The 21447-nt window shown below is 31.5% G+C and overlaps 2 protein-coding genes across 3 annotated transcripts; both read left to right on the top strand.

Moving 5' to 3' along the window:
- Positions 1-290: 290 nt before the first annotated feature.
- LOC106760828 (zinc transporter 4, chloroplastic) lies at positions 291-2198 on the top strand. The gene is made up of 4 exons (XM_014644259.2): positions 291-540; positions 620-671; positions 810-1534; positions 1626-2198. Exons 1-4 carry the CDS (start codon positions 526-528, stop codon positions 2079-2081), a joined length of 1248 nt encoding a protein of 415 aa, XP_014499745.1. The 5' UTR covers positions 291-525; the 3' UTR covers positions 2082-2198.
- A 13641-nt stretch (positions 2199-15839) lies between these two features.
- LOC106761576 (putative GATA transcription factor 22) lies at positions 15840-17072 on the top strand. Of its 2 annotated transcripts, none has more exons than XM_014645136.2 (3): positions 15840-16123; positions 16269-16586; positions 16681-17072. In XM_014645136.2, the coding sequence occupies exons 1-3, from the start codon at positions 15956-15958 to the stop codon at positions 17002-17004; spliced, it is 810 nt and encodes a 269-aa protein (XP_014500622.1). In that variant the 5' UTR covers positions 15840-15955; the 3' UTR covers positions 17005-17072. The 2 variants fall into 2 exon arrangements, with proteins under 2 accessions (XP_014500622.1, XP_014500621.1); XM_014645135.2 differs by having other exon boundaries at positions 15844-16123; positions 16260-16586.
- The last annotated feature ends 4375 nt before the right edge of the window (positions 17073-21447 follow it).

Consider the following 21447-nt stretch of genomic DNA (forward strand, 5'->3'; position numbering starts at 1 on the left):
TAATCAAACATAGCCTAAGAAAGAAAATGTGGTTTCTTTTATAGAAGAAAATGTGATAGTTAACTAATAGATTATATAAATTTGAAATTTAAATAATTATAGTTGTTATAAGCGTAAAAATATTATAAGGAGACGTGTGGGGAGAGGGTGGATTTAAGAAAACGAATGGTAATATTTTAATAGGAAGGATTAATAAGCAAGATTTGGGTATTTAAAGAAGGTATGATTTAAAAAAATAAAATAAAATAAGGTGAGTAGCATATATTATAGGTGATGCAAGAATGTCGACACTCTCGCGCTCATTTGATTGCAAAAAGAGGGAAGCGAAGAATCCACAACTCACTCTCCTACCTCTCTCTCTCCTCCTAATGACGACACTCTTCTTCATTTTCGCCAACAAGCTTCTTCTACCTCTCCCTGGCATTCATTTTCCAATCTCAATCCCTATCTTCTCCACTTTATTATTTATACTATTCAATTCCACTCTCTATCTTCATCTCACAAGCACAAATTCCCCTCACTCCCATGATTTTTACCGAGGTTTCTTTCTGCTTCTCTCTTTATTCGATGTCACCTTCGATATAATCGATGATCATTGTTATTTCTCTCTGTTTTTTAGGATCTGTGGCCGCTGCTCCACCAACTGGTTGGGAACACTTCTCTCTTTTCAGGTAATAATAATAATTTTTCGATTCTAAACGCTCCAATCTTCAATTTTAATTTATCATTAATTCAACTCCTATATATATATATTTATAGGTCAATCGATTATTTTCTAAACTCTTGAGCCGCTGCTTTTTCCAAAATAGAGAAACCGTCCTTCTTCCACAACCTTCTGGAATCGATGACCAACTCCACCTGCGCAGGCGATGAGTTCGACCAGTGTCGAGACGAGTCGGCGGCGTTGGTTCTCAAATTCGTCGCCATCGCCTCCATTCTCCTCTCCGGCATGGCCGGAATCGCGATCCCCCTCGTCGGAAAACACCGCCGCTTCCTCCGCACCGACGGCAACCTCTTCGTGGGTGCCAAGGCCTTTGCCGCCGGGGTGATTCTGGCCACGGGATTCGTCCACATGCTCTCTGATGCCACCGAAGCGCTCCAGCACCCGTGCCTGCCTTCCTTCCCGTGGTCCAAGTTCCCCTTCACCGGCTTCTTCGCCATGATGGCCGCGCTCTTCACTCTCCTCCTCGATTTCGTGGGAACGCAATACTACGAGCGCAAGCAGGGGCTCAACCGTCCCTCGGAGGAACAGTCTCGGGTCGGGTCCTCCGAATCCGGAGGGAAGGTGTTTGGAGAAGAAGAGAGTGGGGGAATGCACATCGTGGGGATGCATGCACACGCCGCGCATCATCGACATAACCACCCCCATGGCCATGACTCGTGCCATGGCATTGGCAGCGAGAAGGAACAAGTTAGCGCGCATGCTGACTCCCATGGACACGGTGGTCACGGTCACGGTCACGGTCACCTCCCCGGCCACTCCCACATGGAAGATGTCGAAGAAACCGACGTTCGACACGTCGTGGTTTCTCAGGTAAATAATTGAATATCTCTGTTTTGGTTGTATTTAATGTAACTGGTAACGATTAATAGTGCGAGTGTGCATAACTGGGGTTGCATTGCAGGTGTTGGAGCTTGGGATTGTGTCACATTCGGTTATAATCGGGTTGTCTCTTGGGGTTTCTCAAAGTCCTTGTACCATAAGGCCTCTGATTGCGGCGTTGTCTTTTCATCAGTTTTTTGAAGGGTTTGCGCTTGGAGGGTGCATTTCCCAAGCGCAGTTTAAAGCTTCCTCAGCAACCATAATGGCTTGTTTTTTTGCATTGACTACACCGTTGGGTGTTTCGATCGGAACGGCCATTTCTTCAAGGTTTAACCCTTACAGCCCCGGTGCACTGATCACCGAAGGTATTCTGGATTCCTTGTCGGCGGGGATTTTGGTGTATATGGCTTTGGTAGATTTGATAGCTGCGGATTTTCTTAGCAAGAGAATGAGTTGTAACTTCAGGCTACAGATAGCATCTTACTGCATGCTTTTCCTTGGGGCTGGATTGATGTCTTCGCTCGCTATTTGGGCCTGATGTCCCTCCCCTACATAGTTGTATTACTACATTCTTCAATATCTCATCTTTCTTCTCGTCTTTTCCTTTCCCTTCCTAGCTATCAATTTTAAATCTGAACAAATTAATATCGTAAAATCTGTATTACCATGTCTCAACCTGCTCATTCTTGCTAGCTCTTCCCCACTCACTAATAAACTAATAATAGTTTTTAAATAAGTTTACACAAAATTAATTGAAATTTCCTTAAATCTAAGAGTGTACCAAACTATAATTTTTCCAATTTTTACATTCATTTCATCTAAATTTATTAAAATCAAACCTAACATTTTTTTAAACAAACATTAAGAATCACAAAATCTTACTACTATGAAAAATTTTAAGGATCACAAAATCTTATTACTTTGAAAATGTTGTCTTCTTTCTGTCTTCTATATCCTTTTCTGGTATTCTCGATCCCTCATTACACTGTTAATCCATCACATCTCAAATGAATAAAGTCACAAAATATTGAATTTCCTTGTTTGAACTTCAAAAAGTTTTATATTTATTATATTTTGTATATAGTTTATACATATTTCCTATTTTGTCAATTTGCACTTTTATTTTATTAGTTACTCTATTGTTTTTTTCATTCTACTATTTTAATTAATGATTGAACTCTTTCAATTATTTTTAAGGAATATTCTGGTCTTGTTTAATTTGATTGTTATATAAAAAACGTATTTACCTAATTTTTAATGTATTTATGTAAACTTATAAAAAAAAAAAGCAGAAACAAAATATTATATATATATATATATATATATATATATATATATGGATAATGATATTTAGACAACATTTTTTTTATAACATTTAAACATTAATTATTATTATTATTGATTGTGGAATAATTTTTGACCAATCACATATTGATACGTAATCAATGTTTAAATATTGTAAAAAAAATGTTGTCTAAAAAATGTTGTCTATATATATATGTGCTTTACTTTAAAAACTACTTGGATTTACTTTAAATTTCTTAAGAAACAATTTCAGTGAACTTTTAACAATGTTTTTTTTAAGAATCTAGGAAATACTTATGAGTAGAGGTCAACTTTATAAGAAGAACTTGATTATTCAAGTATTAAAAATTTAGGCTATAAATAAAAACTTAATAGAAAATGAAATGTAAGCAATTGAAATTAAGTTAAAATAAAACCTGGATGATTTGTTTATAAAAAAAAATAATAAGTGTAATTAATTTAAAATAAAATGTGTTTGGTTAAAAATAGTTTTAATTACATTTTGAATTATAAAAAATTAATACTACTATTATTTAAGGGTTAAATATGTTTTTAGTCCTTATACTTTGGGACGATTTTGGTTTTAGTCCGTTTTCAAACTATGGTATAATTTAGTCCTTCAACTTTATAAAACTCTGGTTTTAGTCTTTTTTACCAATTTTTTTTAACTTTATTTGTTGTTTCAAACACGTTTCATTATAACATTTGGATTGTTTACATGTTTGACACATTTTTGCTTCAATGTTAACTAAGAAACATGCTTGAAACAACAAATAAAGTTAAAAAAAATTGGTAAAGGACTAAATTGTACCATAATTTGAAAATAGAGTAGAACCAAAATCTCTCCAAAGTACAGGGACTAAAAACATATTTAACTCATTATTTAATTATTTTTGTCATTACAAATTTTATTAGTATTTTATTTAGATGTTGTATTATTTTCTCCATTAATGTTATTTTAATTACTTTATATTTTATTATTATTCTAAATTATTATTGTTCTTATTATTATTAATAAAAGATTATTAATTATCTTAGATAAAAGATGTAAATTTTAAAAAAAGTCAAGGACGATTTGGTAATTACATTTTTATTTCTCAAACCACCTCACTTCTCACTTAAGTAAAGAAAGAATCTCACCTCCTTTCCTCAAATACTCTTACTCATTTAGAAGACTTGGTTCATTGGTATAATAAATAAAATACTCGTTTTAGACTTAAAAGGAAGGTTTTAAAAAACAAATTTAGTACTTGCTTTATTAAATTAATTATAAATTTATGTTTAAAAAATTCAATTTTTTTAGTACCAATATATCTCTATTGAATTATTTATAAGATTATGTTTAAGAAAAAAAAGTCTCAAATTCTTTTACGACTAATATATCTTTACTAAATTAATTAAAACTTTATGTTTGAGAATAAAATTTAATTAAATTATTATCAGTGTTTATTAATTTTTATTGGTGTTAAAAATTATACTTATGACTTATAATTTTTTTTCAAGAAATTATAATTTTAATTTAAGAAAAAGAGAATAATTGATTATATTTATTTTCTTACAATCAATTTCAATTTTTAATTTCTTCTTTTATTGTTACGTGACTTCTTATCTATTGATTATATTAATTTCTTTCTTCTATTTAAGTTTTTCTTTTGAGGGTTTTGATAAATTTCATTCATTAAGTCTCATATTAATATGTGTACCAAATCTTTTATCCTCATTTTTTATTAATATATTTCTTTTTATACTTGTGTTGCTGTTATTTTTATTCTATTCATTGAACTTGTATTAAGATGTGTTTTTTTTTTAGTTTTGTTTTTTCTTTTTGTTACTTTTTTATTTATAAGTTTCGATTTTCGACGTATATTTTGATGAAGAAATAAAATTTTTGCTTTTGATTGAATTGTAAAATTATTAATTAAGTTAGAGTTTCAGTTTTTGGTGGATGTTCTTCCAGAGGCGAAGAGGTATTAATATATAGAGACTTCAATTTTATAGGCTCCTCCAACTTTCATTTTATCAGTTACTCTTCCTTTCTTATCCTATTATTTGTTCTATGTGTGTTGTGTATGGAGAAATGTCAAAAAGTCAATCCAAAACTCAATTGAATGAGTACAGTGGCCCATTAAACCTTTTTAACTGAGGTGATAGTTAATCAATTTTAACTTAAGTTATACAACGCGTGGTTATCCTAAAAAGATATAAATGTTGACAAGACCAAAGGTATTCAACAATATATAGTACATAAATAATAGAGATGAAATCTCTAATGAAATAAAGATTAAAAACCCTTTTTTTCCAGTTTTTGGTTTGGAAAATTTGAAATACTTCCTATGTTTTTTTTGTGTGTTTAATTTGATTCCAAAGAACGTATTTGGTGTTTAATTAAGTTCTTTTCAGTAACTCTGTTTAAATTGTTAACGGCGAGCTGTCCAGATGTGTAACTGTATTGTGAGGTGTCATTTATTTGTTGACTTAGAGTCTTTTGTGGCATTTTCAATTGAAATTAACATTTTTTTAAATTGTATTTCTAATTTTTAGACCCAGCCCAAATTGTTTTACCCAGAAACCCCAGCGGTTCAGATTGTTCCCCTTCATTCCCATCATTTGCATCCCACTCAAACTCCAAACCTCAGAGATTCTAGGTCTCCCTCTCTCGAACTCCGTCACTCACACACCTGATTGGCCGTCGCGGGCCGCCACCTATCACCTCTGCAACCAGAGCCAGCTGTCGAACCGCCACCCTACGTCGCCGTCGAGGTCTCATCGTCTTATCCTCGCCGGCGACCGCGACCTTCACCGTCGCACGAGACAAAAACACCCTCCTTCTCCCAATCAAGCTGTCGTTGCGAGGTCCATCGTGAAGTGTCGCGTCGCCGCCAGAAAAACCGATGCCGACATCGACGACGGGAACGAGCTGGAGAATCCCGCTGTGAAGACGCGCGCCACCGATCTTCTCCCCTCTTCTTTTTCTATAGTTATTTCCCTTGCTTATACAATGGGGTTGTTATGTGTGTGAGTGCGGTTTGGTATTGTGCGTGTTGATGATGCGATGGAAAGGGTTGGATATGGTGGTGAGAAAGGAGACGGGTTGGGTGAAAGGGGTAGCACGGTGAGGCCGAGGATGATGACACCAGCGAGGGGCAGCATGACGGCAAAGAAGTTATCTATGGCAGCGACTATTGCTTGGGAGGCGTGGTCCATGGGAGGGGCGGAATGTTTGATTGACTGAGTGAGTTGCTCACGCATTCAGCCATGGTGTGGATTGGTTCGGTTTGGAGATGGTGTATGAAGACATGGTGGTGGTGGGGGAAGGATTGGGTTATTGATTTGGCATCTGTCTGTTTTTCAGGTGCTTGCTCAAATTTTTGGTTTTACAGGTCGGTTTGGAGATGGTGTATGAAGACTCTTTTGTAAGTCTCTTTCTAATAAGAAATACATACAATTTAAAAAATCCTAATTCCAACTAATAATGACACAAAGGACTCCAAGTCAACAAATAAATGACACCTCACAATGCAGTTGCACATCTGGACAGCTCGCCGTTAACAATTTAAATGGAGTTATTGAAAAGGACTTAATTGAATACCAAATACGTTCTTTAGGACTAAATTGAACACACACAAAACATAGGGACCATTTCGAATTTTTCCAACCAAAACTGGGACCAAAAAGGGCTTTTAACCTAAAATAAATGATAAACACGACTTCATATTAAAAAATAATATAAAAAATAAATAAAATTAACTACGATATTGTAATAATTAATTTTATATTTTAAAAATTTCAAAAAATAAATTATAAATAAACAACCTTATTGTGCAATCTTGTTTTCCAAAATTCGTTTGAGTCTTTCTCTCCCTTATGTTGAATATACACATAGGGTCTTCTATTTATAATAGAAGAAATATTATGGGCTAAAGAAAAAATACAAATAAGAAATAATAACAAACTAACTAAAGATAAAAGATAAATATAAAATAAAGATAATATATCTAACATTCTCTCAAGTTATGCATACAAATTGTGTGTACCAAGCTTTTTACTAATAAAACTCATAAAGACTTAGTGAAAATATCTGTTTCTTGAGTGACACCAAATTGCTAATGATTTGCACGATGACATAAAAGACGAAATACCAACCAAAAAGACTCTTCCTGAACAACAAATATGGAAGGTTGCTCCATGTAAATCTTTTCTTGCAAATCGTCATTGAAGAATGCATTGTTGACATCCAATGGATAAAGAGGTCATTGTTGGAGAGCCACCACAACTATAAATAAACTAACAAAAACCATTTTTTCATGGGAGAAAATGCATATATGACGAGTCAAACACAATGATGACAAAAGGAATGTCAGAAGAGATGATAGTGGAAGAAGCCATGGATGAACAGGAGAGAGAAACCATAAAAATCAAAGATTCTCCAATCAAGGCACCTGAAAAAGGAAAAAAGGACAACCTCGATGCTTTGAATAGATATTTGAGAAGTGATGTTACATGCAAAAACGTACGATGGACCTAAAAGAGGAAAACGAGCGACCTCGACGCTCTGAATTGCTACTAGACATGCCTCCATACACGACAGAAAAGGCAACAAATTCACAACTTCAAAAGGCACTGAGAGCGCGTAGAAACTCCAATAAGGCGACATTGATGGCATGGTGGTCGCATGGTCAAGATGATCAAAACCATGTGATCATTGGTCAAAACTAGAACTCCAGTATTGGCTGTTGCAAAAGACGACGGTAAACAATGACACCATCTTCTGGGTTGGTATGTCATCTTCACAAATCTTTATAGGGCCTAAAACAATCTCTTAGGGTCTGCTTTGAAAAATTTAGTAATGTTGTTCAAAAATTTGGTATGACTCGGTGTGAGGGAGATCATTTAGCCTTTTACCATCACTCGAGTGTTGGATGTGTACTTGATAATATATGACATTATTTTTACAGAAAGTGATAGTCATACCATCTCTTAAATAAAACAACATCTTTGCAACCATTTTCAGACAAAAAATCTTGAAAAACTTAAGATATTTCTTTGATATTGAGATAACACAATTCAATTATAATATTGTTATATCTTAAAGGAAATATACATTGGATATTTTCGAGAAAACTAGTTTGATGAATTCAAAATCTGTGAACAAATAAAATAGTTAATTCATATTTACTTAAATTTTATCTGTTTCAATTAATGATGTAAATTTTTTCTTCAATTTTAATTCATTTTTTAATAGTTAATAAATAAAGATATTATGATAACATGTTTTATTTTTAAAAATAAAATTTCTATTCTCTATCATTTCCATAAAAAATTAGTTCATACAATTTATTATTTATAAAATAAAACAATTAAGAATACCATGACAAAAATAATTCATATAGAGAATAATTAGGAGGTGTTATAAAAAGTAAAAGAATATCTTACCATTAAAGAAAATATGTTCAATGTTAAAATCATGAAAGTATTAAAATAAAAAAATGGAAAGGTTTCTTCCAATATTAGTTTTGAAAAGATTCTGAATGAATATGAATTTAGAATGAAAAATTAAAGGAAATTATATAAAATACAGATGAGACCAGCGTCTGTGATAGAGAAGCGCGCGTTAGGAAACATTGTGGCCGTAGCACGTGCAAAGTCACAGGATCACCGAAACACTCCTTCATTCATTTATGCTTTCGTCACACCGAGTCTTGCCATCATCAATTTCTGTCCTTGCACCACGTCACCTCCCATGTCTATTACCTCACTGTCATCTGTGTCATTTTTCTCTCATCAACTCTGCTATTTTTCACTCACTCACCCATATTCTGCTTCTCTTGTGTTCCGTTGTTCTTGTCTAAGAGAAAGAATGCCTCTCATTCAAGACAATGCTGTATCCACAGAAGAAGAAGCTCTCACTCTCATGCTCCAAGAGATTCTCACTGACTCTGAGAACGATGTGGGACAATCCTGTTTCAAGGAAGAAACAATAGAAAAGCTCATGCAAGAGCTTTACAAAGAAATAACTGTTTCTGCACCTTCCCCTGAATCACCTTCTCCAACACCCACACTATCTTCAAATGTTTCTCTCGTGGGACAGGAAGACCAGCAGGATGAGCTTCTGGAGTTTGAAGTTCCCCAGAAGACTGAAGAAGAGGAGTTCAAGGATTTCGATGATGAGTGGCTTGCAAGGATGCTTAGTTGGAGTCAGGTCTTCGACACTACTGATTGGTTTTGATTCTCCTTTCACACAACAAAAATTATCAACATCGATCATATCCTACTGCATCTCCTACTAGTATATATAACTATATCATCCAAATAATATATATAGTTATAGTAATCCTCCAATAATATATATAAATAAATATGTCATATGTTAATCCTTCTTTCTTTCTCTTTATGCATCACTCAAATAAATATGAACATATATAAATTATAATGTATGGCTTCCTCTTGCAATAGTCTCTTCAAATTGTTTGTTATCTTTTCTTTTCATCAACCAGTCAGCTGAATAATTAGAACTGCAGATTATAGTTTCTAAAATAATATATTGTTGTCAGTTCATTATGATAACTTACTATGATGCAGAAGTCTCATTAAAAATATAGTTTGCTTGTCTTCATTTTAGTCTTGGAAATAGTATATGTCACCCCTTCCCAAGGTGTTCTGGGCAAATAAATTTCAAGGCTCAAGACTCAAACAGTCTAGTTTTGAAAGGAAATGAAATTTTGCATGTGCATGACTTAAAAGTCAATTGTAAACTTAGAATGAAATATTGAACAGCTGAACTTTTGGAGTGTAAGGTTTGAACATTAATGAGTACTAGTTAAGTCACATCAACATGATAGTGCAAACATGTGCGTGCAATCAGATATACATTATGTTACTTTTGAATTTAAAGTACATATGTTACTTAGTTTTTACAATTTAAGTAAGTTTTGCGAGTTTCAATCCCCTCTTGATTATGGAGCATTCTGAATTCACTCTTTGAGTGTAGGTGAGAGTATTTAATGAAGAATCACAATCCCACCAAAATACCAAGTTTCATAAATTTACCATTTCCTAGTATGTTTGAAAATTTATGTGATTCTTGTGCATGGGACTCACACGTGTTTCACCGCTTTGTACTTCTTTTTTAGAAATCCGTAACCCCTAACCGCTTTTTATTTTATTTTTATTAGAAATTGATAACTCCTATGACATCTTCAATTATTAAAGACTATAATAATTTATGGTGACGTTGTCTACCATGGACCAGTATTTAAATGGTTCATTGATGGACAGTCACAGTTAACTATGAGATAAAATGAGAAAAATAAGATTTACATATAATTTCATTTAGAATCCTTGTCACCTAATAAGAGTTGATGGCTTAAGATTAATACCATCTCGGATATAGATGTCACACAAACTGATAATCCCTTTTATAAGTTTTATAATTCTTTTTAATGTATTACAAAGTCTGAAATCTTTTTGAAAACCTAATTTCTATAAGTGAATTTTGACTAGTGATTTTATAAAATTGAAATAATAATTTTAAATTAAATATATTTTAATGTTTATCTTTTTATATAAAATGACTATAGTTCATTTTTCTATACATTGTAACTAATGGTTGTGTTTCTCTTTCTTCCAACACATACTTTCCTACTTTTATTTTGTACTGAATAAAGATATAAAAAAGATTATACTCTTTTAATCACAATCACCATTAATCCACTTCTTTAAAAATTGTAAATTTAGTGACGAGATTGATAAAACAACAATATTGAATTCCTATTAAGATTAAGGATATCTCCAAAAGTATCTATGATGTGAGTACTTTTTTAGCATTATAAGTTACATTTGAAACTTCAAGTTTTAAATATGTGTGTGTGAAGGTTGAACCTGAATTTTATTTTTGAAAATTGTAAAACATTAAAAAGAAAACACCTTAAAACTTCAAATTTTAAGGTGTATACGTTACTAGAAAATTTAATCACTAAAAAAAATTACGTAACACGGTACTTCACTAACAGAAATAAATATTAGTATATGGATAAAAGTTAACACATTAATATTATTTATGTTTAATTGTTTATTTTGTTTTGTTCTTAATTTTATTATTCAGTATAACTTCGTTTTCACTTTTTAAAAAGTATCAACTTCGTTCCTACTTTGTATAATTTGTATCAATTAAGTTAATTTCATTAACTTTGTAGAAATAGAATTAACTGTATGATAACTATGATAACGTGACAAAAAAAGTCTTCATTTTCTTCTCTTCTATCCACACTTTCTCTCTATCTTGGCATCAGAGAGAAAAGAATAATGCATTAATTTTTGCATGACATTAATGAACACACACTTTAACTAAGTTTAATGTTTTGATAGGTCTTATTTTTTGTCTATAATTTCAATTGTGTCCTTATTTTTTTATTAAATTGGTGTAAATAAATCATTTCCGTCAAATTCATCAAATGATGTTAATGAGTATGTCAGGTGACATGGTGACACTGTAATTTTAATAGACGTGTCAAAAACTGGGTCAATCCTATTTATTTAAATTTTGAATTAAAAAATTAAGTAAACATTTTGGAAATATAATTAAAGAAAGGGTAAAGTTGGAAAATCTCATTCAACTTTCTGCTGAAAGCCCCATTCTCTCTGCAATTACGAAATCAGAAATGAAATTGGGGGAATTAGATTTTTTGGGCTCGTCTCTCATCCAGAAATGCATTGTTGTTCGAGTGGATTGGCAAAAATTAGGGTATACATCATTCAAAGATCAAAATTATAACAAAAGTGTTTGTCGTACTTTTAATGTTCATGCACTGATGAAATTGCTGAATGGCTGATGCAAATAACGTAATAGGGAAGGATACCATAAATAGAGGCGAAATCGGGTTCGGGTTGACCCAAGAAGAGGCACTCCACAACCTACTCTTCGTGCTAGGGTTCAATTCCTTCGGGGGCTTCACCATTTTCCTCCCATCCTTGATTGATGCCATAGCGAAAGACTCCGCATTACAGGAGAAGCTAAAAAAAGAAGCCAGAGAAAATGGCGGCTCAACACTGACCTTTCTCCGTCAAAGGGATGCCTCTCGTTCAATCGGTGGTCTACGAAACGTTGCGTATGGACCCTCCGGTTCCGCTGCAGTTCGATCGTGCTCGAAAGGACTTTCGTTTGACTTCTCACGACTCCGTTTATGACGTGAAGAAGGGGGAGTTGCTATGCGACTACCAGAAGATCGTCATGAGTAGGGATGGCAAAAAAATCTGTGTCCGCGGATATTCGCGGATAAAATCCGCAACGGATAGTTAGTATCCGCGGATATTTACTACTCGCTACCTGCGGGTAGCGAATATTTTAATACCCGCTTATAATCGGGTCGGGTTCGGGTACTACACTATCTGACCTGCGGATACCCGTTACCTGCTAAAAAAGTTGAAAATACATTTTTATCCTTCCTTATGTTATGTTTAAGAAGCTAGGTTTTAATTTTTATTAATTTGAATTTATGTTTTAACTTTTATTTACTTATCCACTGAATTTATTTGGATATATGTTTTAAATATTATTTGTATTTTTTTTTTTTGCAATTTAATTTGAATTTCATTTAAAAACTTAAAAAATATCTAACGGATATCCGCGGGTTGAAAAAAATCCGCGAATTTTTTTTAGGCGGATATTCGGCGGGTAGCGGGTCGGGTTCGGGTATCACACTATCTGACCCGAACCCGACCCGTTGTCATCCCTAGTCATGAGAGACTCTCTCATCTTCGACGAATTGGACCTCTTCAAGTGGACCGGTTCACGAAGGAAAAGGGGGCCCAGTTGCATGATGACGAATACTAAAACTCCAATTCCCCCAATTTCATTTTTGATTTTGCAATTGCAGAGAGAACGAAGCTTTCAACATAAAGTTGAATGAGATTTTCCAACTTTACTCTTTCTTTAATTATATTTCTAATATGTTTACTTAATTTTTTAATTTAAAATGTAAAAAAATAGAATTGGCCTACGCTTTTAATGACACGTCTATTGAGAATCTATCTGAAATTCTATGCGAAAATAGGGAAACATTAACCCTTTTAACTACCAATGATGGAATAAGTGTTAGAACCCTTTCTTTAAATGCATCATTTCTCCGTTATCATACCAATTATTTTTTTTTAAACATAATAACGTCCATTTTTTGTTCTTCCCAAATGTCCTACTAATGAAAAAATTTGTATTAGGTTTAAAATATTTTATGGGTTGGTCAAGTATTGGGATGGACTAATGTGTATATAAAAACTAGATTTTTTTTGTTTATGGTTACAAGGAATGCACTTTGTATCGTATTTTACAAGTGTAAGGCAACTTGGTCATGATATTTGAGATTTTAAAAATTATTAATTCAATAATTTATTTGTGCAAGTTAGGATGGATGAAATTCAAATAATTCATTAATCTATTCAATCAGTATTCTTCTCTAATATAGAGGGAACACTATTTTTAATTTCAATTTTTTATATCATACTTTCATTTTAAACATTATTTTAAAAAAATATTACTTGAATATTATATTTGAAAAATTTAACAATCCATTGTTATTTTTTAATATGTCTTACGTATAACTACTCACCAACACATAACTAATGTAATAAATGTCTCATTTATACATATATTTAACTTTATAATGTTTTGCACTTAATTTTAAACTTAATTATACATATTTTAAGAATAAAAAATGAAACTAATAGTACGATATAAGGATATAATAATAGAAGTTAAAACTTGAATTAAAACAATTAATCTATAAATAAACAAATTAAAATATCATTTAAACCTTTATTTTTTAAATTATTTGTATAAGCAACTCAAAATTTTAAAACTTGTGTAGTTAAAATCAATAAATATATTATTTAAAAATAATTAATAACGATATTTATTTAATGGAATTCATACTGATTAAAAAATTACAAAATACCTTTAATAGTAAACATATTTAAAATTATTAATTACAGATAACAAAATTCAAAAACATCACATAGTTTTAATGATGATAAATATTTAAATAATTACATTTTCATTCATTCTTAATTTACTTTTATTTGAAAAAATATATTAATAAATTTCGATAAACTTATTTCAATATTTTTCAATTTAAAATATAAATTTATTATTTATTTATAATTTTTCATTATTATAATTATAATTATACTTTTATTTTTCAAAAATCTAAAAATGCAGCCTTCTTAATCATGTCACCACACACTTAATTCCGTGCAAAATTAACAAAATGGAATTGATTAAAAATTATACAAAGTTGAGATTTTTTTAAAAGTGATGATGGAATTGACACTCAACCATTAAACTATAGACAAAATAAACAATTAAACTTGTTATTTATCTATAACATGCAAAGGATGTTTAGTAAAATTTATTGTTTAGTTTGAAGGAATAGCTCAAAAAATATGTTCTCTAATTTTATATTTATATTTTAAATACATGAAAATCTTTACTCGTATTTTGAATATTTAAGTGAATAAATTGGTTAAGAAGTTGGAACATAATAAATAAGAAGTTAACCAAAAAGAATATTGTCAAGCTATCATTACAAAGAGTAAAAGGGTGTTAGATAAGAGAAAAGAAATGAGAGAAAATGGGAAAGAAAAGGAGAGTGAAGATAAAATTGAAAACAATGAGAGAAAAAAATAAGAGAGAACAATGAACCCACCAAAGAGAAAATGTGTCCTTTGTCATCTCCATTTTCATTTCATAGATCCATTTCTACGTCGTTTGATACCAGAAGATACATGTTATCTTTAAACCGTCATTTTAAAATTCTTTAACACAATATTATATATATCTCTCAAAATACATCAACCTGAATTTTTATTTGGAAAAACTTCTTTTAATAACACTTTTTTAACAATTTTTTTACAACGCATACGTGACAGTTTATGATTGGTCCGTTTTAAATATTTTTTAAACATAAATTCAAATAGACCAATAAAATGATGACACATGTTCCGTTGTCAAAAAAATTGTCAAAAAGTGTTCTCAAAATATGATTGTCCTTTTTATTTTACTTTTAGTTCATTCTCTCCCAACTTTTTAAAATCTTATGCATGAATTGTCGTGTTTCTGTTAAATCTTAAATAATTGTAAACTTGCTTGGAGGAATTTTTCTAACACAACGCCACTTGCCATAAGAAAATCTTACTGCGTTTACTTTCCCTTAGAGCGGTTGTAGCTTAAAGACAAGTGACTCGATTTCCGTCAGAAAAGCAGATGTGGAAAGATGAAATCGGCCACCGATTGTAGTGTCATTTAGCCGAATACCACCGTGGTCCATGGCCCCTCTAAATTTATGACTCTTCCATTTTTGCATTATCACACATCTACGTTCAGACAAATAACCTCCATCAGTAACACTTATCTCATCTTCTTTTCTCTTCAAGACACAAGCCCATTCATATCCTATTATGCAGGCATGGTTGATAGCAAAAGGGTGTGGGGACTGAGGCTATCTCTGTCACGAGACTGGGTGCACTGCTAGCACTTGATTTTCTTTTTGGCAACACTAACAAGTTTTGCCTTTCATCCATATCTCTATCCATCTTTTCAGATCTGCAAAATCCTCATCTCACCCCTCATTATTCCAAAGTCAACGAAAATTCATAAATTCTGCACAATTACTATATAGAAAAAAATATTATAAGATATAATAAATATACACTTCTTTAAATATATATAATGGGGTTGAACTACTGAAAAGATCGCAGATATGGTTTTTGTCGGTTCCAAGTACTTGCATTCTACACCTTTATTTTTTTCTTGTCTCATCTTCACAATTGTTTTCAAATTTATTATCATTATACATTTATCTGCACTTTTTCTTTTTGTCTTTCTGTCTGTATTTACATAAACTACTTTTTCCCCATCAAAAAGCTATATATATATATATATATATATATATATATATATATATTTTGTTCACGTGAATGCTTGTCTGATACCTGCTGTGTCGTTAGCCCTTGCCTCCTTGTATAAGAACCCTAGCACCTCGTGGTTCCGATTTTAGAATTTTTTACTTGTATGCAGTTCATTTCCCCTAACACCTCTCTCTCTCTTTCTCTTCTTCCATGACTTCTGTTTCTCTGAACCTACCAGGTCCTACCATACAAGATCAAACTCATCTCTTCATTTCTCCTGATAATCACCAATCAACTCTCTCATGTTACTCCTTCTTCGACATATTAGACCAAAGCCAGGCCAAAGATATCAGATGCTTCAGACATGGTCATCAGGAGGCACGATCTTGTCAACTCTCTACAATTTCCATTCTAACATATATCTTCTTTTTCATCGATGCAGAAATATTCATAGTCTTTGAATTTAGTATGAACTGTGCAACTAATATTAATAGTCTTTGATCTTTCACATTAGGATGTGAAGTTTGTATTCCATGGTCGATCATCAGATAATCAACAAGTGTGCAATGCATCGTCCACTCAACCTAAGTCGGTTATGGCAGATCCAAATAGCGGCGCGAGTGGCCACCTAGCAGAAGAGGAAATAGAGGAGGAAGAGAACAGAAGAGGAAATTACGAGTATGAAAAACTGTTGTCTTCGAATGTGAGCTTGACGAGAAAAATGATGAGGCCACCTAGCAATAATTTAACCACAAAGAAAGCATTCGATATAATTAGGGTTTGTGCAGATTGTAACACAACAAGTACCCCACTCTGGAGGAGTGGTCCTAATGGTCCTAAGGTAGTTTTTCCTTACTTGTTTTACATCTGATGCTTTGAAGTTTTGTGCAAATTAATTAAAAAGTAACAAGCTAGGGTAACATATTGGTGTGTAGTCACTTTGCAATGCCTGCGGCATTCGGCAGAGGAAGGCGAGAAGGGCAATGGCAGAAGCTGCGAATAGTTCCGTAGATTCAAAGTCCAGAGTGCATCATCTGAAGGAAAAGAAGTGTCGTAGAAACCATTTTGCAGGGTTGAAGAATAAGTCCAAGACTGGTAGAGGAACATTATCTGAGGAGCAGAAAGTGAGGATTGATTTGAAGGATTTTTCTATAAGTTTGAGGGATGATTCATCTTTGAAGCAAGAGTTTCCAATGGATGAAGTAGCTCAAGCAGCGATGCTTCTTATGGATTTATCTAGAGGCTTTCTTTACTTATAAGCACAACTATTTCTTCCTTGTATTCATTTTCCTCTAATATCCTATATATATTCACTAATATTAACCAATGTCTGATTGCATATACTCATTAAGTATACATATAAATATATAAGTTATCACATAATTTTTTTAATAAAATTTTCTCCTATATAGCACCCTAAAATTGATAATTTTAACTCTAATTAAGCATACTATTACATATATAACTCGTAAATGAAATAAACAAAGAATCAAACGAAAATTAACATGCAAACTCTCTACAAGTTTCTTCTAACTCTTATTCCTATAAACCTATCTATTCTCGTATTAAAACATAGTCTTAAAAATATCACATAGAAAATATAAGAATCATCTATCATCTTTATAATATAGATTTTTTACAACAACAGGATGATTTCACACATCTTAAGTATGGTAAATCTTCATAATACTTGATATTAGAAATCTTAGATGTATATATTTGTTTATTTGATTGAATATATTAAAATCTCGTTAAATCTCATAACTTAATATGCACATTATATATTATCAACTTAATGTTATATTTTTTTATTACCAATTACAGACATGTGTAGTCCTAATAATAATATTATTCGGATTATTATTTACAATATCAAAACATGTTTCATTCAATACATAATTCATATAATACATTTATTCATCTATCACACTCTATTAATGTTGCCTGATTTATCTTTGAGTTACTTTCGTGAATTTTTTTAGAGAAAAATAACTGTCAACAACATGAGGAACAAAAGAATTAATTATATTATAATTATAAATTTCTTTTATATTTTAGATTTACTTTAAGCCATAAAAGAACAAATAATAAACTATCTAAGAAATAATTAACTTTTTTAATTAAATAATCAATTATTTTTAGTTTTTTTTTTCAGAAATTATTTTAGTAATAATCAATTATATTGAATGAATTTCGTAAAAATGTGTCTTAGAACAATTTGTTATCTAATCAGTTAAGTGAATTAATTATATTTAAATTAAGTATGAATTTGTTTAATAGAATAAAGCTAATGAATATGTTTAAAGGTTTATGAAATCACTTGAATGATATTGATAAATAATAGTATATCGAACTCAATATTTTGAAAGTAGATTCTTAAAATATTTAGAAAAGTAAGAATAAACCAACTCAATACATAATGTCTTCAAAAAGAAAAATGAAAGGGTAATTTTTTTTTAAAAGTAGTCAATATAATTATTATCTAATTATGATATTTTTTGATGAATTTTATCAATAATAAAAATTTATGGATAATTATTGACGATTATCAATAATTTTGAATCATTGATAACTGTTGACAAAATTGACAGATTTTTAATTATTAAAAATTAAAAGTAAAATTTGTTAGAAATATTTAATATAATTAATATCTAAATGTATCATTTATTAAAAAAATTTATTAATAATGATTGACGATTATTAATAATTTTGAATAGTTGATAATTATAGATAAACTTTTACTTATTAATAATTAAAAATAATTTTTTTTATTCATCGATAAAATTTATTAACGTTTATTTTTAATTAAGCTTTTGTCTTTGATAATATATTAATAAACTAAAATTATTAACTAATTTTTCTAATACCAACAAATTTTATCTCTTGATAATTAATATTTTTGTACTCAATAAGAGAATTTGAGAACGAATGTTTTTCTATAATTCGAAAAAAAAAAGAAAAAGAGTAGATTCATTTATTTCTCATATAAGTAATTATTATAATTTTTACCACAAAGGAAAATGATATACGAACAACACATTTGAACAACATTTAGACACGTCACAGGTGTCAAAATTTCATTCGTCCACGTGGCAAAGAGAGAGAAAGTTACAAGTTTTTGAAGATGAGCTGAGATGTTGACGTGTGACAGAGAGAGAAATGTTTCATTTATTCTGAAATTTGAATCTGATAAGGATTTCGAACCACATTTCGCAATCCCATTTCGCAAACACATTTCGCAAACCCATTTCGCAAACCCGCCCTCTGACCATCTCGTGCTCACCGGGAAGACTGCCGCCGCACTGCCGTTGTCGGACACCGTCCGCCCGTCCGCCATCTTCCATCCACCAAGAATCGCGGTTCCATTTGCTCGACGGCAGAACCCTAAACCCTAATCCAGGTGAGTCTTCACTTTTTAAGTTCATTGCAAAAATTTCTCATGTGCTTGAGTTTGTGGAGTTGGTTTATTCAGTTCTGTTTCCTCAATTCATTTTATATATGGGGTGCTTAATCTTTTATGTTTGATGGACATTCAAAATCATTTATGCTAAGTCTTCTCTATTCCCATTGTGTTATGTTCTTTAATAATTAAGATATATTTCAATTTTTTCTGTTGTTCACGCAAAGTATATTAAGCACAACAATTGAGTTAGGAAGCAAAATATCTTGAACTCTTGTAATAAGTTATCTATAATTATTTGTTGCTGTCGATGCTGCAAATGAAGAAGCTTTCCATTAGATATTCAGTGCTTTAAGTGCTTCGTATGAGATACTCAACATTATTGTTGTCACGTGCCTTTTTTTTCTAGGATTTCTGTTATTCTTTTTCCCTCTTATGCAACATCAAGATCCAGTTATTAGATGAAACCATTGATTAGCACTCATGTCTATTTGTTTACACAGGTTGCTTGTGATGTTCGGCTTCCATCAGAAATAGACTTAAGGTACTACTAATATAATATAGTAACAGAGATTCCTAACTTTGTGCTTTGGAGGAGTCGTTTAGCATGATAGATTTCTAAATTCCTAAGGGTTGATTTAGTTTTTTTCTATTATTATGTTAAATTTATGAAAAATGGAGGGAGATCCTTGACACGACAGTAAAGTTTTGCCTTGGTTAGTTTTTAAATCGCTTCTTTGCTTTGTGCAATGGTGGAAGGCTACATATAATTATCCTCCCTCGATGCATTTGTGAAGTGAGGAGCTTCCACCACAGGGGTTTGTAGGTTTTATGAATAATATTTGGGGTTTGACATGCTTGAAAGTCAAGATCTTTATGTTATATATGAGTACACATCACAATCTTGAGTTTTTCATAATCTCATATTTCAAAATATCTTATAAATAGGTTTCTTAATAATAAGTGCGGAAATTTGTATGTCCACTAACTAACCATGCCCATTTAGTGTGGAGTCACATAAGACAAAATTGTTGGCATTTTCAGATGAAGTAAATCCTAACATATAAAGTTAAAAAATTTGGAGTCTTTCATTTCTTTGTTGTTCTCCTAGAAAAGGCTATTACTTTCCATTTATTTGGTTGAACTACAAGTCCTCTCTTTCTGGACACGTGATTTTTTAGCAATTTTTTGACCTTCATGAATTATATTTATGAGTTAATTCATATTATTTGTGCAGATGCTAATTTTAAGTTATCTTTATTTATTTTTTGGTTTCTGCCTATTGTGTACANGTGATTAAAGGATTTGAAGCTCAAGAGCGTTGTCTGCTTCTTATATTTGTGACAGTTGTTCTCGTGCTCCATTACTCGGGTTCAAATACTTGCAGCCACCACTAACCATCCACAAGGTATGTTCTTTTAACCGTAGGGGGTTTAATATATATCAATGCACAAGCATATTTTGTTGGGGTTTGGAAACGGGCAGCTTGTAATCTTAAAATGTGTTTAATTCAGAATATTTTGGTTTCTTATTGCCATACTCTCTCCATCTTGGTTTAATTTTTTTGTTGTTATACTCTCTCCATCTTGGTTTAAGAGTAGTCTCTATTGTCTTTGTTTTGGATGAATTAGATTGTAGAACTCTACATACATAAGTTTCATTATGGGAATTCAATGTCTTTGTTGTTATACTCTGCATACATGTCTTGATGAAGCAGATAAATGTGATATGCATAAGCTAGGATTGAACTTTTATGATGTTAAGCATATTAGGATTCTCATTTATGCATTTAAGGTTGTTTTCCATTTAAGGTTGTTTTGCAACTTTTATCATTGTTTGTTGACTAAGTCAATTTAGTTAATAAATATCGATTACTTTACTTTTGTTGATTATTTATTTTTGTTGGATTCACAGTGATGGATTGCTCAACATATGAAGATTATAAAAATGTAAGTACATTAAATGTTTTGAAAATTGATATCTTTGATTGAAAAGAATTTGGTGATGGTTATTTGGTTTGATAATGCTTTATAGTTGCGAGTGCGGGCTTGGAGTGATACAAAAGCTATAGTCCACATTAATGAGATATTACGAGAAATTGATAGACAACGTATCGAGGGCACTACATTCAAGTGGTGTCTTCAAATCAACAATCCAATTGAGTTCTGCAATCCTCTTTTCAAGGAAATGCTTATACGTTGGGTTGGGTGGAATGATTGTTTTGTTTTAAAGCAAACACTTGTGCCATTTACAGTTGCCGATGTCTGCATAGGATTAGGGTTGGGTGTGGGTGGTATAGATG

Source organism: Vigna radiata, chromosome 5, assembly GCF_000741045.1.
Source record: "Vigna radiata var. radiata cultivar VC1973A chromosome 5, Vradiata_ver6, whole genome shotgun sequence".
Taxonomy (NCBI): Eukaryota; Viridiplantae; Streptophyta; class Magnoliopsida; order Fabales; family Fabaceae; genus Vigna; species Vigna radiata.